The 17,417-nt window shown below is 71.6% G+C and overlaps 2 protein-coding genes across 3 annotated transcripts; one reads left to right on the top strand and one right to left on the bottom strand.

The window, feature by feature from the left end:
• The first annotated feature begins 1,026 nt into the window (after positions 1-1,026).
• TSSC4 (tumor suppressing subtransferable candidate 4) lies at positions 1,027-3,884 on the top strand. Of its 2 annotated transcripts, none has more exons than XM_008160284.3 (3): positions 1,027-1,189; positions 2,508-2,627; positions 2,702-3,884. In XM_008160284.3, exon 3 carries the CDS (start codon positions 2,722-2,724, stop codon positions 3,685-3,687), a length of 966 nt encoding a protein of 321 aa, XP_008158506.2. In that variant the 5' UTR covers positions 1,027-1,189; positions 2,508-2,627; positions 2,702-2,721; the 3' UTR covers positions 3,688-3,884. The 2 variants fall into 2 exon arrangements, with proteins under 2 accessions (XP_008158506.2, XP_054581505.1); XM_054725530.1 differs by lacking the exon at positions 1,027-1,189 and adding an exon at positions 1,874-2,221.
• Positions 3,885-4,817: 933 nt separating this feature from the next.
• Positions 4,818-17,275, bottom strand: TRPM5 (transient receptor potential cation channel subfamily M member 5). The gene is made up of 24 exons (XM_028137414.2): positions 17,138-17,275; positions 16,422-16,602; positions 15,716-15,882; positions 15,110-15,293; positions 14,278-14,342; positions 14,005-14,196; positions 13,514-13,616; positions 13,124-13,242; positions 12,468-12,770; positions 12,248-12,388; positions 12,022-12,145; positions 11,620-11,765; positions 11,152-11,264; positions 10,900-10,992; positions 10,542-10,800; positions 10,059-10,177; positions 9,767-9,899; positions 9,452-9,626; positions 7,055-7,208; positions 6,553-6,734; positions 6,196-6,328; positions 5,512-5,584; positions 5,169-5,235; positions 4,818-4,921 (listed from the first exon to the last, which is right to left on the bottom strand). Exons 1-24 carry the CDS (start codon positions 17,273-17,275, stop codon positions 4,818-4,820), a joined length of 3,468 nt encoding a protein of 1,155 aa, XP_027993215.2.
• Between the last annotated feature and the right edge of the window lie 142 nt (positions 17,276-17,417).

The following is a 17,417-nucleotide window of genomic DNA, read 5'->3' as shown; positions in this document are numbered from 1 at the left end:
TTGGGCCCTGTGCCCCCAGAAACATCCTCCCCCCAACCTCACCCCCACCCCCACTCCTGTGCACCCTGCCCGGAGGGGGCAGGAGGGGATGAGCTGGGGTGGCCTCTGCAAGACCCGCCTTCCTCCTCCTGCAGGAGGCTCCCCCGGGGACGGTGCCTGCCTCTCCCAAGGCTCCTCCCTGCCCATCTCGGTGCCCAGAGGAGCTGGGTGGCTCTGGCCAAGCTGCATCTTGCGGACTCAGGCCCCGCGTCTCCTGCCTCAGGGCTGCTGGCGGGGAGACGCTGGGGGCGTCACCTTGAGCCTCAGGCAGGCACCCACAATGTGGAAGGTCAACTGACCCCTGGAGGCCAGGGGCCTGGCTGTGGATCCCGTGGGCGGCCTCCTTGGGGGCAATGGGGAGCCCTGGGGCCTCAGCAGGTCGCCCTCCACAGCCTGTGCCGGGCGGGCGGGTGGGAGGGCAGAGGGCCGAGGGGCTGGAGGTCCGGACGCCCTGCGGTGTGACCCTGTGTGACACGGACGGGATGAGGCGGCCGGGGTGCAGGGGGAACGGGCCGGAACCCGCACTCCCGAGGCGCCGGGACAGCCCGGGGAGGGCGCCAAGGGACAAGGTCCCCGCACTTCGTGGGGCACTACGCGCGGCCCTGCGGCCTGTACCCGGAGCCAGCCAGCCGCTTCCGGAGCCACTCCCGAGCGGGATGCCCCGGCTCCGCCTGGCCTGACCGCCCAATCCGGGCCCAGAACCCACGAAGGACGCGGCCGGTCACTTCCGGCCAGGACCGGAAGTGTCCGCGAACGGCGCCCGCCTCGCGCTACGACGCACTTCCGGCTCGAGGGGCCGCTGTCCTCACGGCCTCCAGTAGGGGGCGCTGGAGCCTCGGGAACAAGGCGAGGACCGTTAGACCTCGCGCATTCTGGGAGACAAAGTCCCCACCCCTAACCCCCTTTAATCAATTCCGGGTTCTTTTCGCGAACCGGTGACGCCATTTCCGGGGATGGGAAGGTTAGGAAGGGAGCGCATGAGTAACGATCACATGTCCTGATAGGCCTCGGGAGTAGCGGCCCAGTGCCTTGTGGGAGTTGTAGTTCATCGGGCCCAGCAGCTGCGGCGCTCGGCCGGCGAAGGACTCGGTTTCCCAGAGGGCCGAGCACGACGCAAAGATGGAGACGGCCGGGCCGCTGTAAGCCGCAGGTTTGTGAAGAGAGCGGACGGCGGCGCGGGCCCGTAGCACCTCGAGGGGGGCCTCTGCGTCTCCCGGGCTTCCAGGCCTGGCCCTTGGGTCCTCGAGTCTCGTGAGGCCCGGGCCGTGGCCCCCGAGACCCAGGCCTCGAAGGGGAGAGCCTGCTGCGCACGGGGCGGGCCGCGGGCCCATCCCGTGGGGATGTCAGGCTCTGCTTCCCGCGGGGAGAGGTGGACGGGAGCCGGGGTCCCGCTCCCCAGCGCCCAGCCCCGCGGCCCCGACGCGGCGCTGCCCTCTGAGCTCCTCCCGTTCTCGGAGACGCCCCTCGGCCCCGACTGCCCCGCCGTCGGCCGCTCCTCCCGGGCAGTGTGGTGGGCGGGAGGCCCCCTGGGAAGCGGGGAGCAGCTCGGAGCCCCCGCTTCGCCGACAGCGCGCCGTGTGCCGGGCAGACGCGCCCCGCTGGCCCTGTCGGGCCCCAGCGGACACCGCGGGGTGTGCTCCTTCCTGGGGGAGCGGGACCCCGGGAATGGGGACCTCGTCGTGTTAGGCTTGTGTAGGGCGCGCTCAGCCCCCGGGCCCGCCTGGCCGAGGGGTGAGGGGCGCAGGGAGAAGGGGGGCGGGCGGGCGGCCGCGAGCGGTGCAGAGGGCGAGGCTGGGGCCCGGAGACACCGGCTGGGCCCAGCCGGGAAAGGGGTGGGGGTTGGGGGGCCGGAGAGGCGCCCCCGGAAGCCGCTCCTGGAGCCGCAGGGACTTGCCTCCGCCCAGCGGGGCTCCTGCAGGTGCTGGTCGGCGCCCTGTTCCCTGAGCGGGACCCTCCGATGTCCAGGACGTGACCGCAGACACCTCGGGAGTTCGCAGGGCAGCTCCCCGCACACACAGGAGCCCCCCGTCCTGCGGGCCTGGCAGGGGCCGCGCCGGTGGGGCGGGTCCGAGTGGAGCCCAGGCTGCTTGGGGCCCTGGGTTCAAGCCTGAAGGCCGCTGGCGGCACCGCCGTCCCCAGAGGCCCCTTCCTCGCTGCATTTGGACTTAGCATTTGGGTCTAGGTGTGTGTGCTGCGGCCCAGGATGGGTGGCCGAGGTGGGGGCCAGCGAGCCCTCCCCTGGCCTGTGGGTGCTGAGTGAGGTGGCGGGTCGGAGGCACCGCTACCCAGGCCTCTGCTGCTAGCTGGTCATGGTATCAGCCCCGGGTCGTGGCACCAGCCACCGGGCCATGGCACTAGTCCCCCTGGTAGTGGCGCCAGCCCTCCCCCCAGGCCCCCTCCCACCCGTTGTGGCGCGACTGGGCACATTCACTGTCTGGTCTGACTGGGCCGTACCTCCCCTCCCTCAGCCTCGGTGGAGCAGCTGAGCAGAGCCGCACAGGGGACTTCCTGTTGAGGACACAGCCCAGCCTCTCCCAGCTCTGCCCACAGGACTCGGGCATCGGCATCGGCACCCGGCACCCAGGAAGGTGAGGAGAGGGCGTGCGGGGGAGGCCGGGCCGGGCAGGGCTGTGAGCGCGTGCCTCATGCTGTCTGGGTCTAGGTGTGCTGCGGCCAGGACGCATGGCTGAGGTGGGGGCCGGCGAGCCCTCCCCTGGCCTGGAGGTGGAGCAGGGGACGGAGTACGACGTTCTGCCTCCGCCCACCGTCTCCCTCAGCGACTCCGACTCGGACTCCGACCTCAGCTGGCCCGGCAGCGCCCCGCCGGAGGCTCTGTCCCCAGAGCTGCTGCCTGGGGAGACCCAGGGGGACTCAGGCCCCGACAGCTCCCCCTCGCCGCCCAGGGGCCCCCCCGGAGCCGCCGTGCAGCCTTTCCACCTGCGGGGCACCAGCAGCACCTTCTCTCAGCGCAGCCAGAGCATCTTCGACTGCCTGGAGGGGGCGGCCAGGCGGGCTCTGCCCTCCGCGGGCCAGGCGGGCCTGGGTGACAGTGGGGGCTTCAAGCAGCCCCGGGTGCCCTCCAGCCGGCCCCTAGCAGAGGGCCTGGGCAGAGCCCCGCAGAGCCTCATCCCCCCCAGGGTGCCCCCCGTGCCCGACTACGTGGCCCACCCCGAGCGCTGGACCAGGTACAGCCTGGAGGACGTGGCCGAGGCCAGCGAGCAGAGCAACCGGGCAGCCGCCCTGGACTTCCTGGGCTCCCCGCGTGGGGCTGCGCCCGGCAACTACGAGCCCTCCTTCAACCAGGACCCGTCCAGCAGCGGGGAGGGGAGGGTCGTCTTCTCCAAGCCCCCCCGCGCCGAGGCCAGGCCGGCCAGGCCCGAGAGGAAGAGGGTCCTGCAGGAGGCGGGGGGCCCGGGCGGGGCCGAAGGCACCGTGGAGCTGGCCCACCTGGCCAGGCCTGGGAGCCCGGAGGCTGAGGAGTGGGGTGGCCTGCAGGAGGTGGACATGCCCGAGGGGGCCCCCCACAGTAGGCCAGCGGTAGGCCCCCCAGCGGTGGAGACGGTTGGCTTCCACGGCAGCAGGAAGCGGAGTAGAGACCACTTCCGGAGCCAGAGTGCGGGCCCCGAGGCCCCCGGTGCAGAGGGCTGACCGCGCTGAGGGCTGACAGCAACGGCCCCCAAGTCAGGAGCCCGCCCCTGGGCTGGGAGCCAGGTGGGCAACCTGTCGGCGCCGTGGCCTGGTTGGGCTCAGGCAGCGGTCTTTGGGCAGGGACCTTGCCAAGGGGACTGGAAGCTGGGCCCACTGGTGCCCGTGGAGGAACAATAAAGGTTTTGGGTTTTACTCAGGCTCCGTGTCGCTCTAGACCCTCCCCCCTCCCAGGTTCCGAAGACCGGGACCTCTGCTCTCCAGCCCACCGAGGGCTGCTCCCACGCGAGCCTCCTAAGCGTCACGGCTCCCACGCGAGCATCGTGACAGCGTCATGGGCTCCCACGCGAACATCATGACAGCATCACGGGCTCCCACGCGAGCGTCCTGACAGCGTCACGGGCTCCCACGCGAGCGTCATGACAGCGTCACAGGCTCAGAGAGGTCTAAATCGCCCTGCGTTCAGCAGCAGTGGGTCTTCCCAAGCGACTGAGTGGCTGGCCCTCGTCTCGCATGGGGGCGGGGGAGCCTTGACCCCAACCCACGGGCCAGGGAGCCTCTCCCACGGCACATGGTCCACAACCCGGCGACCCGAATGCCTCCCAGGGCCCACGGGTCTGTGGGCTGCAGCCAAGGTTGGGCCTGTTCTCCAGGTCCCGTCCCAGCTAAAGCAGCCTTCAGGGCGGGGTGGGTGGGGGCAGTGTCCTGAGCTGCTCCCCGGGCTGGACGCGCTGCAGCCTCTGAGCCGACACGCACGGCGAGCACGCACGCAGGGTCTTAAGGGCAGGCACTCCAGCCACAGCACGTCAGTCAGAGCGGTTAGTTTCTTATCAGGCGACAGGTTGGGTAGGGGTTGGTGTGGGCCCCGAGGCGGGAGGTGGACGGGGCTTGGCGAGCGCTCGCTGTCCTGGTGCAGGCCAGCCGGCCACCTCTGAGGCTCCAGCAGGTGCCAGGCAGGCATGGAGGGGTCCCTTTCGATGAAGCCATGGGGCGGGGGGGGGGGTGGGGGGGGTGAGGGTGCACAGTGTGTGGGTTGGACCTGGGATAACCAAGGGCCATGGCCCCCACCCACCCTGGGCCACAGGGCTGGGCCTAGGGCTCCGGGAGGGGCCGTGTGCTGCCGTCCAAGTGGCTCAGGTGTCCGAGAGCAGTGGGCCGGCCTCTGGGTGGCCTCTGCTCCCCCGGCCCCCTCCACACTCAGGGCCCTGCCGGCTCCCCATGGCCAAGTTCCAAGAGTCTGGGGGGCGGGGAGGAGGGCTGCTCATTGTGGTGCCAGGGAGGGGCTAAGGGGAGGGAGGGGTGACCGTCGGGGAGCCTGGGACCCCCCCCCCCCGGGGTCTGAGACCACCCTCAGGCCTGGCTGGGTTAGGGGCTTGGCCAGAGGGCATCTCTGCACCTCAAAGGTGGGGCAGCCCAGGGCCATCCGAGGCCAGGGCATGTCCCGCCGGGCAGGGGGGCAGTACCTCGGCCTCCCAGACACTTACTGTGGTGGGCACTGCCCAGGGGCAGCCTGTCGGCCACGGAGGCCAGGAGCACCGTGCAGTAGTTGACCTGCCAGAGGGAGAGGCGTCCAGGGGAGCCCCAGGCCAGGCCGAGGCCCAGGACCCTCCCCACCCTCTCCTGCCAGGACCCTGCTGCCTGGGACACCCCCTGGCTGCACTCGCAGGAAGAGGGCAGGAGGGTGAGGCTCCAGGGGTGTGTAGAATGGACAGGCCCCCCTCTAGGGAGGGTACCCTGCTCTCAAGTGACGGCTGGTAGGGGTGGAGCTGAGCCCAGCCTGGGTGTGGCTTTAGCCGGGAGGGGGGCAGGGTCTGGTTTGCAGCCCACCTGTGACTCCAGGCCCCGGATGCGTTTCTCTTGCTCTCTCAGCCCCCCGAGCTGCTTGGCTATGACCTCCACCCTGTGGAGAGCAGGGGGACAGCAGGCCACCGTTGGCCATAGGGCCTCTGAATTTGGGGGCTCTCCCATCCTCCCTCGTCCTGCCGCCCAGGCCCTTTGGGTGGGCTGGGGTCGCTGAGGCCTCTGGTCCCGAGTCCAGGGTGTTCTGGCCTTGCCCCTCGCCTCAGATCCGGGTGCACACAGTGCTGCTGCGCCCTCCCCTCGGGCACCATGGGGCTGGCGCCCTCCAGGGGGCAGGACCGTCCCACCCGCAGGCAGGCAGGCAGGCAGGCACCGAGGGCTCAGGGAGGTCGGGTGCACCATCTGGGGCACCTGGGGAGGCAGATGAAGGGTGGGCTTCCGTTCGGAGACCCCGGAGCAGGGAGGACACCACACATACTGGCTCTTGGCCCCCAAGTATGGGGCAGGCAAGGCCCCAGATGAGCCCTGTTCGGGGTCAGGAGGCGGGTGCTGGGCCCTCGAGACCCCGCCATAGCCCGTGCCTCTCAGCCAGTCTCAGCGTCCCAGCTCGTCCTGAGTGCAGAGGGCCACGGCTCCAGGCAGCCTGACGGCCCGCGGTGCCCTGAGCGGCCCGGGGTGATCTCAGCGCCCAGCCCGCGTCGGCCCTGGCACCTGTGTGCGGTCCTCCGCAGCACCTCGGTCTCGCTGTCCCGCCTGCTCCTCTCCAGCTTGCTCAGGTAGCTCTCCTTCTGCACCGCCTCCCAGGTCACCATCTTCTGGTCCAGGGGCTCCGGCAGGTCTCTCTCTGGGGAAGCGGGCAGCCACGGGCTTGACAAAGCAGGTGGGCCTTGGAGCAGAGCCCGGGCCAGCCGCCGGAGGGGGCGGGGGGCAGGGAGCCGGGCAGCTCATCCGGAGCCTGCCCAGGGGTGCCCACCTGCAGCCCCTCCCAACCCCTTCTCCCCCCATCAGTGCAGCCGTGCCCCGGCCCGGACACGGTGCCCCTCCCTCCCGCGCGCCCGGCGGCCTCACCCAGGCGTGCTCGCTTCTGCCCGGCCTCCTTCCGGAAGGCCCTCTTGAGCACCAGGCCCAGGTGGCTGAGCAGGATGAAGGGCGGGGCCAGGGCGGGGCGCTCCTGGTACTCCACGATGAGGTGGTAGCGCTGGAACCTCCAGAACGTGTCCGCGTTGCCCTGCACCATCTGGAAGGTGGAGCTGCAGGGCCCGTGCGCTGAGCGAGGGGCCCTCAGAACCCCAGGCCCCCCTCCTGATCGGCTCCAATCCCTGGGTTCTGGCGGGGAGTCTAACGTGGGGTTCACTCATCGGGGGTCTTCCACTGACCCCGCTGCTGCCCCGACACCTCCAAGCCCTCAGCCTCCGAAGGCCCTGGCCCTGCTGGTGTGAGGGTGGCCCTCGGGGCAGGGGCTTGGCAAAGCCTCCCCACACCCCTCCCCGGTGCCGGGAGGGGCAGTGCTCGGGTGACCTCCCCCCTGCACACCTCCCCCCGTGGGGCCCAGGTCCGGGGTCCCGGGCACCTGAACATGGCGATGAGCAGGTTCATGAGCAGCACGTTGGTGACCAGCAGGAAGGTGACCAGCAGCAGGATGACCAGCCAGTTGGCATAGAGATTGGGGCAGGCGGGTGAGCCCTCTGGCGTCAGCGGGTGCCCCGAGCAGTTCACGCGGGCTTCTGAAAGGGAGGGCTGCTGGGCGGGCGGTCGCGCCATCTGCTTCCTGGGTGGCCGTGCCCCCAGGGGGTGAGGGCATGGCAGGGTGACCCACCGCCCGCGTGTTCCTGGAAGTCCCCATCACGGGACACCCCAGGCCAGGCCGTGGCCACGGGGAGGGCACAGGCCGTGGGGGCAGAGGCCCCGTGTCTGCTCTGGGGATGAACGCTGCCCCTCCACTCCCCCCACCGCTCGGTCCCCGAGGGGACTTGGCAGGGGCAGGACTTCTCAGGGCTTTTCTGACACCAATTCCCGTCCGGGGAGCACATCTGGGACAGGCCGGCTCCCGCCCTGGCCCCCAGCCGGGCCCTCAGCACAGGAGGGGCGGCCCGTGGGGTCCCAGGTGCTCAGGCCCCTCTGTGGGGAGCCTGTGTGGAGGCGTGCGAAGCCTGCACGAAGGATGGGCCGTTGGCAGGTGACACGGAGGTCTCTGCCGTGTCCCCACCACTAGGCACGCGTGTGCCATGCCTTCCTCACTGTGCGTCCCTCTCCCCTCTCCTGGGTGACCCAGGGGCAGCGCAGCGACCTCCCTCCCGCCCTCCCGCCGCCTCTCCTTCCGGGGCCGGTTCCTGACCCCGCTCCTGCCGGTTCCCAGGGGGCTGCGGCCCGTGGCGTGTTTGTGAAGCTGTAAATCTCCTTTAAAGCGGCTCCGGGTAATGAGACCGGAGCTTCCTGGCTCACCCAGGCGCCGCCAGGCCGGGCTGCAAATTAACTTGTCGCCGTCACAGCTCAGTCCAGGCTCCCTCCCGCCTGGCGCGGAGGGCAGGGAGGCTGCCCGAGCCTCAGTTTCCCTCTCGGCCCTCCTGTCAGTGACTCACTCTCCACCCGAAGCCTGGCGGGCTCACCGGAGGACAGGATTGCTGAGCCCGGCGGCCCTGACCCTGGGCCCTCTCTCTGATGCGGGTCTGCCCGCCCAGCATGGCGGCAGGTCAGGCCTCGAGGAGGGCTCAGACCCCTCGGAGTCTCATGCCCTCGGCCTCCCCAGGGGACCCCATGCCACACCACTCTTCCCCGGACCAGCCTGCGCTGGGACAGGCGGCCAGGGATGTGGTCTCGGGCTGGAGTGCCCTCCCCCTCCCCCTTCCCCCTCCCTCTCCCACTGGAGGGGCCCCTTGCTTCCCTCCTGCCTGGGGGTCGTGGTGCCGTCCCCCAGCCGGGGCCATGGCGAGGGCAGCGGTCTGGTGAGCTAATGGCCTGGAACACCAGGCTGTGGATGAGCAAACACGAGGGGGTGCAGAGGGCTAAGAAAACAGCCCGCGGAGCCGGCCTCTCGGGCGCCAGCTGGGGGCACGTCCATGGCGCGGCCCCCCTTCCTGCCGGCCTGTGCGCTTCAGTCACGCGCCATCCTCTGGGCAAATGTTTACCGTGCGGTTCTGCCTCATTAGCTGGAAGGTCAGGGTCAGCCTCTACGACCCAGTGAGCCCGTGACGGCCCAGGAGTGCCCCCGGGTCTGTGTCCTGGCCCCTCCCCTGGCACCTGGCTGCTGCCCACCTTCATCCAAGGGGCCAGCCCTCTCCCCTCCTCCTCACAGACCCCAGCCATCCCCGGGGCCTGTGCTGGTGTCCCGGTCCCCACCCCAGGCTCTCCTGCAGCTCACAGCCTGGCAGCTCTGTCCCCTCCTGGTCCCTATTGTGGGAAAGGCTCGGAGCCTCCTCCAGCCCCCACCAGGCACAGGGGCCAGCCTCCCACCACAGGGAAGGCGCACAGTGGGTGTCCCTGGGATAGAGGCCCCGGGAGAGGGACCCTGGGAGAGGGAAGGCGCACAGTGGGTGGCCTGGGCCCGGCGGGGGCCCTGGGTGGGGAGGTGACAGGAGACTCGCTGGCCAGCGGGGTCGTGCAAGAGGGCGGAGGCCCAGGGGCGTGGGGCCAGCCAGCGGAGCCCAGACTCCGGCCATGGTCAGGGCGGGCTGGGGTGGTCCCGCTGCTGGCACACCTGTCGCCTGCTCGGCCTGCACAGGCCACCAGAGCAAGGCCGCCCCCAGGAGCCCGGCCCTGGCCACCTCCAGGCCTCCTGGTGCCTGTCTCCAGCCCAGGCCTGAGGTCGGGGCCGTGCCCGCCTGGGCGAGTGCAGGGGCCGGGGCCGGCTCAGGAAGTCCCTGCTCGGCCGCTCCGGGCTGGTCTCATGGAGGAACCTTGGTCACCTGGTCGCAGTGCGACTGCCCCGTGGGGTCCCACCTGAGGTGCCCACCCCCAGGCTGGTGCTGACCGTCGATCTCGTCCAGGGGGATCTGCCCGAAGATCTGCAGGTAGGGCCGGTAGAGCACGCGGCGGAACATCCACTCCAGGCGGCCGTCGTGGGGGTGCAGCAGCGCCTGGGTGGCCACGCCGTAGGCCACCAGCCACACGCTCAGGAAGAAGAGGAAGAAGAAGACGTCCTTCATCTGGGTGGGCGGAGGTCAGGGGTCACCCTCCACCCAGGTCGGAGGCCACCCACCACCAAGGTCAGGGCCCAAGCCAGGCTCACCCTCCACCCAGGTCAGGGCCACCCTCCACCCAGGTCGGGGTGCAGGCCAGGGCGCACCATTCGCTCCACGATGATGATCTTGGGGCCCAGCTGCTTGTGGATGGCGAAGATGTGGATGAGGCGAAGCGTGAACACCATGAAGTCGATGGCGAGGACCGTGCGGCCAGCCTCAAACGCCGAGGGCAGCATCCTGTGGGGCACGGCGGGCTGCGAGGGCTACTGGTGCCAGAGGGCGAGGGCCCCCAAGACAGCCCAGGCGTTGGGGGAAGCGGGGTTCCTGAGGCCCAAGTGGCTCCGTCTGGACGGCGGCCCTGCCCCCAGCCCCCTCGGCCACCCCTCGACCCCAGACCTGCAGGTGACGCCCACGACGAACAGGAAGATGGCCACCATGTCACACTTGTTCCAGTTGTCCTCCACGTAGAGCGTGAGCTTCTTCCCCAGCTGCGTGTCCTCGTCGGTGAAGAAGCCCTGGCCGAGGGCAGACAGGCCCCCACTGCAGGCCGCCCCCAACCAGCTGGGGCTCAGGGCTCAGGGCTCACTCAGTCTGGAGCTGGGATTGGGGCTCAGCGTCTGGGACGGGGGCTCGGCGTCTGGGACGGGGGCTCAGCAGGTAGGATGGGGGCTCAGTGGCTGGGACGGGGGCTCGGCGTCTGGGATGGGGGCTCGGCGGCTGGGACGGGGGCTCAGCGGCTGGGACGGGGGCTCAGCGGCTGGGACGGGGGCTCAGTGTCTGGGACGGGGGCTCAGCGGCTGGGACGGGGGCTCAGTGTCTGGGACGGGGGCTCGGCGTCTGGGATGGGGGCTCGGCGGCTGGGACGGGCCCACCACTCACCTGCCGGACCTCTTCCAGCACGAGGGTGAAGACCCAGAAGTAAAGGGTGACCTCAGGCCCCGACGGCCCCTGGGGGGGCGGTCTGAAGTCCACCAGCAGGACGTAGGTGAACAGGAAGAGGAAGGCAAAGTACATGACCACGTTCCCCAGGAACACGGTCACGGGGGCGCCCCAGAACTGCCGCCAGCGTGTGGGCAGGAAGGCCGCCCGTGGGTCTCGGCGGCCCTGCGTCCTCCGTGTCTCCGCCGGCTCCCCCGGCCTGCTCCGCAAAGGGGGTCACAGCCGTGAGGCAGGGCCAGGGGCCCCCGGGAGACGCTGCCCGCCAGGCCCTCCTCCCACCCACCCTCCAGGCCCGCACCCGCCGCCCGGGCCGCCGAGCAGGCTCTTCTCCGTGTCCAGGCTGTCCAGCTCCCGCAGGTCCTCCCGGCCCGTCCGCTGCGGGGCCTCCTCACTGCAAGCACAGGGCACCCTCAGGGCCACGAGAGGGGCCTCGTGCCAGCCAGCAAGGGAATTTGGGGTGCACGGAGAAGGCATGCGGGGGGCGGCACATGGGACCCGCATGGATGCTGGACCAAGAGCCCCGCCCGCCGCGGCTCCGCCGCCCACACACCTGAAGGCGATGAGGCCCGTGTAGAGCAGGCCCGGGCAGAGGAAGGTGCCCAGCAGCCGCAGGACCGGCGTGCCCGCAGCCATGTCCCCCCACCAGATCTTGGTCAGGAAGGCCTGGAAGAGAGGCGCCGCTGCTGCCCTCCTCTGCCCGTGCTGCGCCCTGTGCCAGGCACACCCTTCCCGCTCAGCTGCAGCCCAGCCCTGCCTCCCGGCCTCCACCCTGGTGGGCAGGGACCTCCCCTGCTGTGCGGGGGGCAGGCTGGGGGCCGGAGGGACGAGCTGAGGAAATAGCACTTTCGTGGAGACCCCAGGTGGCTGCGGGCTGGCCGCCGGGCACGGGGACGAGGACCCACCCCGCAGGCTGGGACGCGAGAGCGAGGGGCGGCTGCTGGCCAGGAGGAGGTGGGGGCCAGCGGGCACCTACTGCCACCTGCCGCCTCGCCCGGCGCCCTCCCACCCAGCCGCTCACCTGCACCCCTTCGTGGGCGAAGAAGGCCTTGGTGTCGGCCTCGGTGGCCAGGTGCAGGCAGGTGGTCCGGCTCCAGGAGCGGGTGCGGCGCACGAGCAGGGCAAAGGCCCGGTCCTCGCTGTTGCTGTAGCACTCGGAGAAGAGGCCTGTGCGGGGCCAGCGCTGCCACCAGGCGCCAGCCTCTGCCCGGGGCGTCCCCACCCGCCGCCCGGCCCTCTGTCTCCCCTCGGGACCCTGGGAGTCTCAGTCACCCTGGGCGTCCCTCCCACCACAGGGCCTCAGGCGCCAGGTGTGGCTGCGGCTCATGGCCGTGCCCATGTGGTCCCTCGGCGGGGATGGCCAGGCCCCCTGGGGAGGAGCCCATAGGCCCAGGAGGGTCCCCGAGGCCGGGCAGGGGCTCACCCAGGGCCAGCTGCTCATAGGACGCCCCTCGCGAGCTGCGGTCCGCCTCGGCCTCCGCCTCCAGGTGCGACATCTCTCGGAGGATCTTGCAGGCGGCCAGAGCGGTGGCCACGCCCTCCTGGCCCTGCGAGACGGTCTGAGGAGACTGCCCGCCACCTGCCCTCCCTGGGCCCTGGGGGGTCTGGGGGACCCAGCGCGGCCGTGGGGCCCCGTGGCCGCCGCTCACCATGGCCCAGAAGTAGGTGGCCATCTCGTGGCGGTTCTGCAGCACAGCCCACAGGAACAGGTCCCGCCACGGGTTCTCGCTCCTCTGGGTCAGGTCCAGCTGCCACCTCTGGCCGGCGGGCCGGCGGGCCGGGCCCCCCCACTGCAGGACGACGGGGGTGGGGGTCAGCCCTTGGCGTGGCCCTGCCACCTCCCCCCCCCCCCCCCCCAGATGCCTGCACCTGGTAGAGCCCGCGGCAGGCGTCGTGCAGGAAGTCCTTGAGCACGCGGGCCACCTCCTGCAGCGAGAAGGCGGGCGGCCCCGGGGGCGGCCCCCGGGCAGGCAGCGCCGGGCGGCCCTCCTCCAGCTTGCGCTGCAGCAGCGAGAAGAGCAGGCTCTTGGGCGGCACGGCCCGGTACAGCTGCTGCAGCCGCCCGTAGGTCAGGAAGTCGGCCACGTCCGCGCCGTGGTCCACGAACAGCCGCACGAACTCCGGCTTGTTGCTCACCAGCGCGTCCATCATCGCCTCCTCCAGGTCGCAGGACTGCGGCCGCCCGGCCAGCCAGAGCGGGGACAGGGCGGGTGAGAGGCTGGGAGAGGGGCCTTCGGCACACCCCCCGCTCCCGGGCACCCAGCCTGTCCCTCTGGGAGAGCGGGTACGGTGGGCAGGGCTCAGGGCTCAGGCAGCTGCGGGCGGCACGGTCCCGGGGCTGTGGGCAGGCCCACAACCAAGGGCTGCTCAGCGCCTCCCGTGGGGGGGAGCCTGGGGGAGCGAAGAGCCCCCTGGTGCTCGGTCCCCCCTTGGCGACCCCGGGGAGAATGGACCTGGCCCTCAGGACGCCGCCTGCCCAGGCCCTCAACAAGTTCCTGCCCTCCCCTGGCCCCGGGCAGGGGCACCTTCCACTCCACGTCCCCGTTGAAGATCTCGCTCTTGGCGATGTCCACGCGGTCCCAGGCCACCGCCAGCTTGAGCTCGTCCAGGTAGTCCTGCGCCTCCTGGCTGTGGCTCTTGCAGGCTGCGGGCAGGCGGGCAGGGTGGGGGCCGCGGGTCCCCGCAGGCTCTGCCCGCCCCGTGCCCTCGGAACGCCGCTGCGAGTCCCAGACCCGATGCCGGGAGCCGGGCAGGGATGCAGCCTCGGGACTGGCTGCCAGCGTCAGCCCCCGGCACGAGCTCATCTCCAGGAAAAAGCCCACCGAGCCACCAAGTGGGCACGGCCCGATCCATCGACACAGCCCCCGCGCCTGGCGCCCTCGGGCCTCAGCGGGTGGGCTGGCTGCCGCCCTCACCTTTCACCAGCGCCTTGAGGATGACCGTGTCCAGCTCCTCGGAGCCCTCCTGCTCGAAGTCGTGCACGGTGAGCAGGTGCGGGCGGGAGGCGATGCTCTGCAGCTGGGGCCGACACGGAGGAGGCCCATGGGCGGGGGCGGGGCAGAGGGCAGGCCCTGGGCAGCGCGGGGCAGTGGGCGGGGCAGAGGGCAGGCTCTGGGCAGGGCGGGGCAGTGGGCAGGCTCTGGGCAGCGCGGGGTGGTGTGTGAGGCAGGGTCCCCAGCCCAGAGTGCCAGCTGCCACCCTGTGTGCCTGACACTCACGGGCCTGGCACAGAACCACTGCCACCGGGGGGCTTGCTCCAGGACCCTGACCCGGATGGAGTTTGGGACTTGGCATTAGAAGGGCTGGGCCGTCCGGGTGGGAAGGGGCATGGAGCTCCCGGCGGCCAGCCCCGCCTGGAGGGTGCCCGGGGAGCGGGTCCCCTTCCGGACTGGGCTCGGGGCTCTACCAGCTTCGTCCAGCGCAGAACGTCCTCCCAGGAGAAGTGCTCGCCCGGGAACTTCTCCCTCAGCTGCTCCTCGGCCACCTGGGGCACCAGCAGGTGCGGCTGGGCCAGGAGGGCCGCCAGCACGTCGGCGATGCCCCCCGAGCCGGCCAGCACCAGCCACGGGGCGGCCTGCTCCACCGCCCTGGCCATCCTCTGCGGGCGCAGGGAAGACCCGCGTCAGCTCCCGGCGCTCCTGGGAGGCCCCGCGGGAGGCCCCGCCGCCAGGCCCCCTACCTCCAGGGCGCTGGGGTCCCCATTGACCAGCAGGCAGAGGACGGGGGTCTCGATGCTGCCGGTGCCTGTGGGGAGCGGCCATGAGGGCCTCCCGGTGCCGGCGGGGGCCTCCCGGCGACGTGAGGGCTGCGGGCTGACGCTGGGCCGTGCGCCCGAGGCCCCGTCACCCGGGACGAGGACCCCGTCCGCCCCGCCTCCCTCACCCCCCCCCCCCCCGTGTCCAAGGGGGCGCGTTGTGGCTGTTCACACACAGAGTGACGCCCGGGCCGCGAGACCCCGGGCCTGGCTGCTCAGGCTGGTCCCACGCTGAGCGAGGGGTAGAGGAGGGCCTGGGGGCATCCGTCCCCCAACACGGACCAGGAAGGAGACTTCCCTCCCCCCCCCCCCCACGCCTGGACCTGCGGGGTCCGCCTGGTGGGAGGCTCCCGAAGGTGCCTCCTGATGGACCACGAGGCGGCACGGGATCACAGCCGCGCGGCCCTGGGCCCACGTGGCGACGGTTCGAACACCGTGGTCGCGTTTCATCCTTAAAGGGTGCTCAGTGGATCAACGCCATAAGCAGTGCTGTGTCACGTTATAAATAGTATTTCTTACCAAATCCAGCTCGCCAAGGCCCCGGGGCACCTGTCCCCTGGGCGGCGCTGCCCCCTGGTGGCAGCGGAGGGAACAGGCCTCGGGAAATGTGCAAATCTCACTTCCCAAAGCCAGAGCCTCTGGCCGGGAGGCCCGGTGGACAGGGAGCTGCTGCGGCTCCTGGCACAGCTGCATCCTCCCAGCCCCGCCCGCACGCTGTGCCCCCACCCGTGCTCCCGGGCCTCCTGGGCGTCCTCACCCCCATAGCCCGTCCTCTGCTCCGAGATGTGCTTCTCCAGCCTCAGCCACAGCTCCGTCGGCCCGTCCCCCGTCCCGGGGGCGCCGGGCTCCACCAGCACGAAGTGGGAGTGGCTGTTGTCCAGGGCGCAGAGGGGGCCCTGGCCGCCGCTCTCATCCGCGGGATAGTGGACGGGGCTGTGCTCCTGGGCCCCGTGCACACTGTGAGGCCGGGCCCGGCTTCTGCCCCGGCCCGTGCCCACCCCCGGAGGGCTGGGCTGCTGGCGAGGGGCCCCCAGAAAGAACTCGGGCTGCAGGGCTCCACTCCCCAGGGGCTGAAGGGCGACTCCTAGCCCTGCCTTGGACAGCCCTGGGGGGAGGGGGGAGCTCGCCCAGGGTCAGGGGCTAAGACTGGCCTCTGGGCACTGTCCCGGCTGGGTCCTTGGAGCCCAGTCCCCTGCCCAGGTCTGTGCCCTGCCCACGCCCTTCCCTGGGCGATGCTGCCACCCGCTGGCCGTGTGCTCCGTCCTCCCTCTGCCTCCCACCGTCCCTCCTTGAGGGACCTGCTGGCTGGCTCTCTCCTGGCGCACAGCAGGGGGCGGGGGTGGGGCTCCGGCCGGACGCTCACCTGGGCCTGGTCCAGAAGCTGGCGGTGCAGCACGCGGCCCAGCGAGGCGATGCCCACGGCCACCACGCGGGCCTCGGTGGACGTGCTGGCCAGCGAGTGGTCCCGCACCGCCTGCCCCACGTACCGGGCGAGGCCCACGCGGAGCGCGCTGGTCAGGATCCAGGCGCCTGCGGGCGTGGGGGCTCACTGTGCCCGGCGGCCCCAGGTCCTCCCCTGGCGCCCCTCCCACCGCAGGGCATCTGCTGGAGCCGCCCTGCGGCACCCGGGCAGCGAAGGGAGGGGCCGGCTCTCTCCACCTCCCGGCCCGCGGCCCCTTCTCTGCTGCAGCCGCTCCGGTGCGAACCGAGCAGCCCCGTCCTGGCTGGGCTCTGCAGCCCTGGCGCCTGAGCTACACCCGGGGGTTGGTTCCGGCCCCGGAGCGCGCCCGCGGAGGCAGAGGGCGGTGGGCGCACCGTGGGCCACGGGGTGGGAACTGTCGCTGTCCCCCGGGGGCGTCTCGCTGAGGCCTGTGGCCCGATGAGTGCAGGGCCAGGGGGAGGCTCTGGGCCTGGGGGTGACCCTCGGCCCCTCTGCCGTACCCCCAGGAGCTGCTCCCACCTCAGGCCGTGCGGAGGGAGGGGGCCGCGGGCTCGGTGCCGGAGTCGGTGGGCTGCGCGCTCCACACACAGGGCCGTGGGGTCCCGGGCCCCAGAACCTGGGGCCTCACCTGTGCTCTGAGCCGCCTTCACCAGCCCTTTGCGCAGCACGTCCCGCAGCCAGGACTTCATGGTGACGGGCCGCTCCGTGCCCACCAGGGACACCACGAGGTTGGGGGCCGGCAGGTGCCACTCGGCCATCAGGAGGTCGAAGAGCACAGACGGGGCCACGCTGCTCGGCACCTTCACAAACTGCAGGGCAGGGGGCAGGGCGGGGTGCTGGACAGGGTGTGAGGGGGCACTGGGTGCTGAGGGGGCACTGGGCATGGAGGGGGGTGGACGGGCAGCCAGAGGCCTGTGTGTGACAGTGTGGTCCCATCCCCTGTCTGGGCCTTGCTCTGCTTTGAGGAGAGGCCAGGCTGGATGGGGGAGGGCTGGATGGGGGAGGGCTGGACAGGGGAGGGCTGGATGGGGGAGGGCTGGCTGGGGGAGAGCTGGACGGGGGAGGGCTGGACGGGGGAGGGCTGGATGGTGGAGGACTGGGTGAGGAGGGCTGGGTGGGGAGGGCTGGATGGTGGAGGACTGGGTGAGGAGGGCTGGGTGGGGAGGGCTGGCTGGGGGAGAGCTGGACAGGGGAGGGCTGGGTGGGGAGGGCTGGCTGGGGGAGAGCTGGACAGGGGAGGGCTGGATGGGTGTCCTGGATGGAATGGGGCCCAGGGTTCCCATGATCGTGTGGGGCTGGGTCGCCAGGGTGTGGGTGTGGGGTGTGGGGTGTGGGTGGGCTTACCCTGCCTCGCTTCTTCCCAGACCCTCCGAATTCAATCTCGCCCTGGCACAGGCCCGGCCCCTGCCCGGTTCCAGCACCCCCGGGGATGGTGGGGCGCCTCAGGCAGGGTGGGGATTCCTCGCCATGGGCCCCCGCCATGTCCCCCAAGGTGTGTCCTGGCACCTGCGGGTGGGCCCTCTAAAGGTGAGCCACGGGGCCAGGCCTCCCCAGGGCCTGGGGCTCGGTAAGCCGCGTGTGATGTGTAACCGCAGAGGCAGAGAGGGGCGCCCGGGCCCCCAGA

Source organism: Eptesicus fuscus, chromosome 13, assembly GCF_027574615.1.
Source record: "Eptesicus fuscus isolate TK198812 chromosome 13, DD_ASM_mEF_20220401, whole genome shotgun sequence".
Taxonomy (NCBI): domain Eukaryota; kingdom Metazoa; phylum Chordata; class Mammalia; order Chiroptera; family Vespertilionidae; genus Eptesicus; species Eptesicus fuscus.
This window is presented reverse-complemented; position numbering and strand designations above follow the sequence as displayed.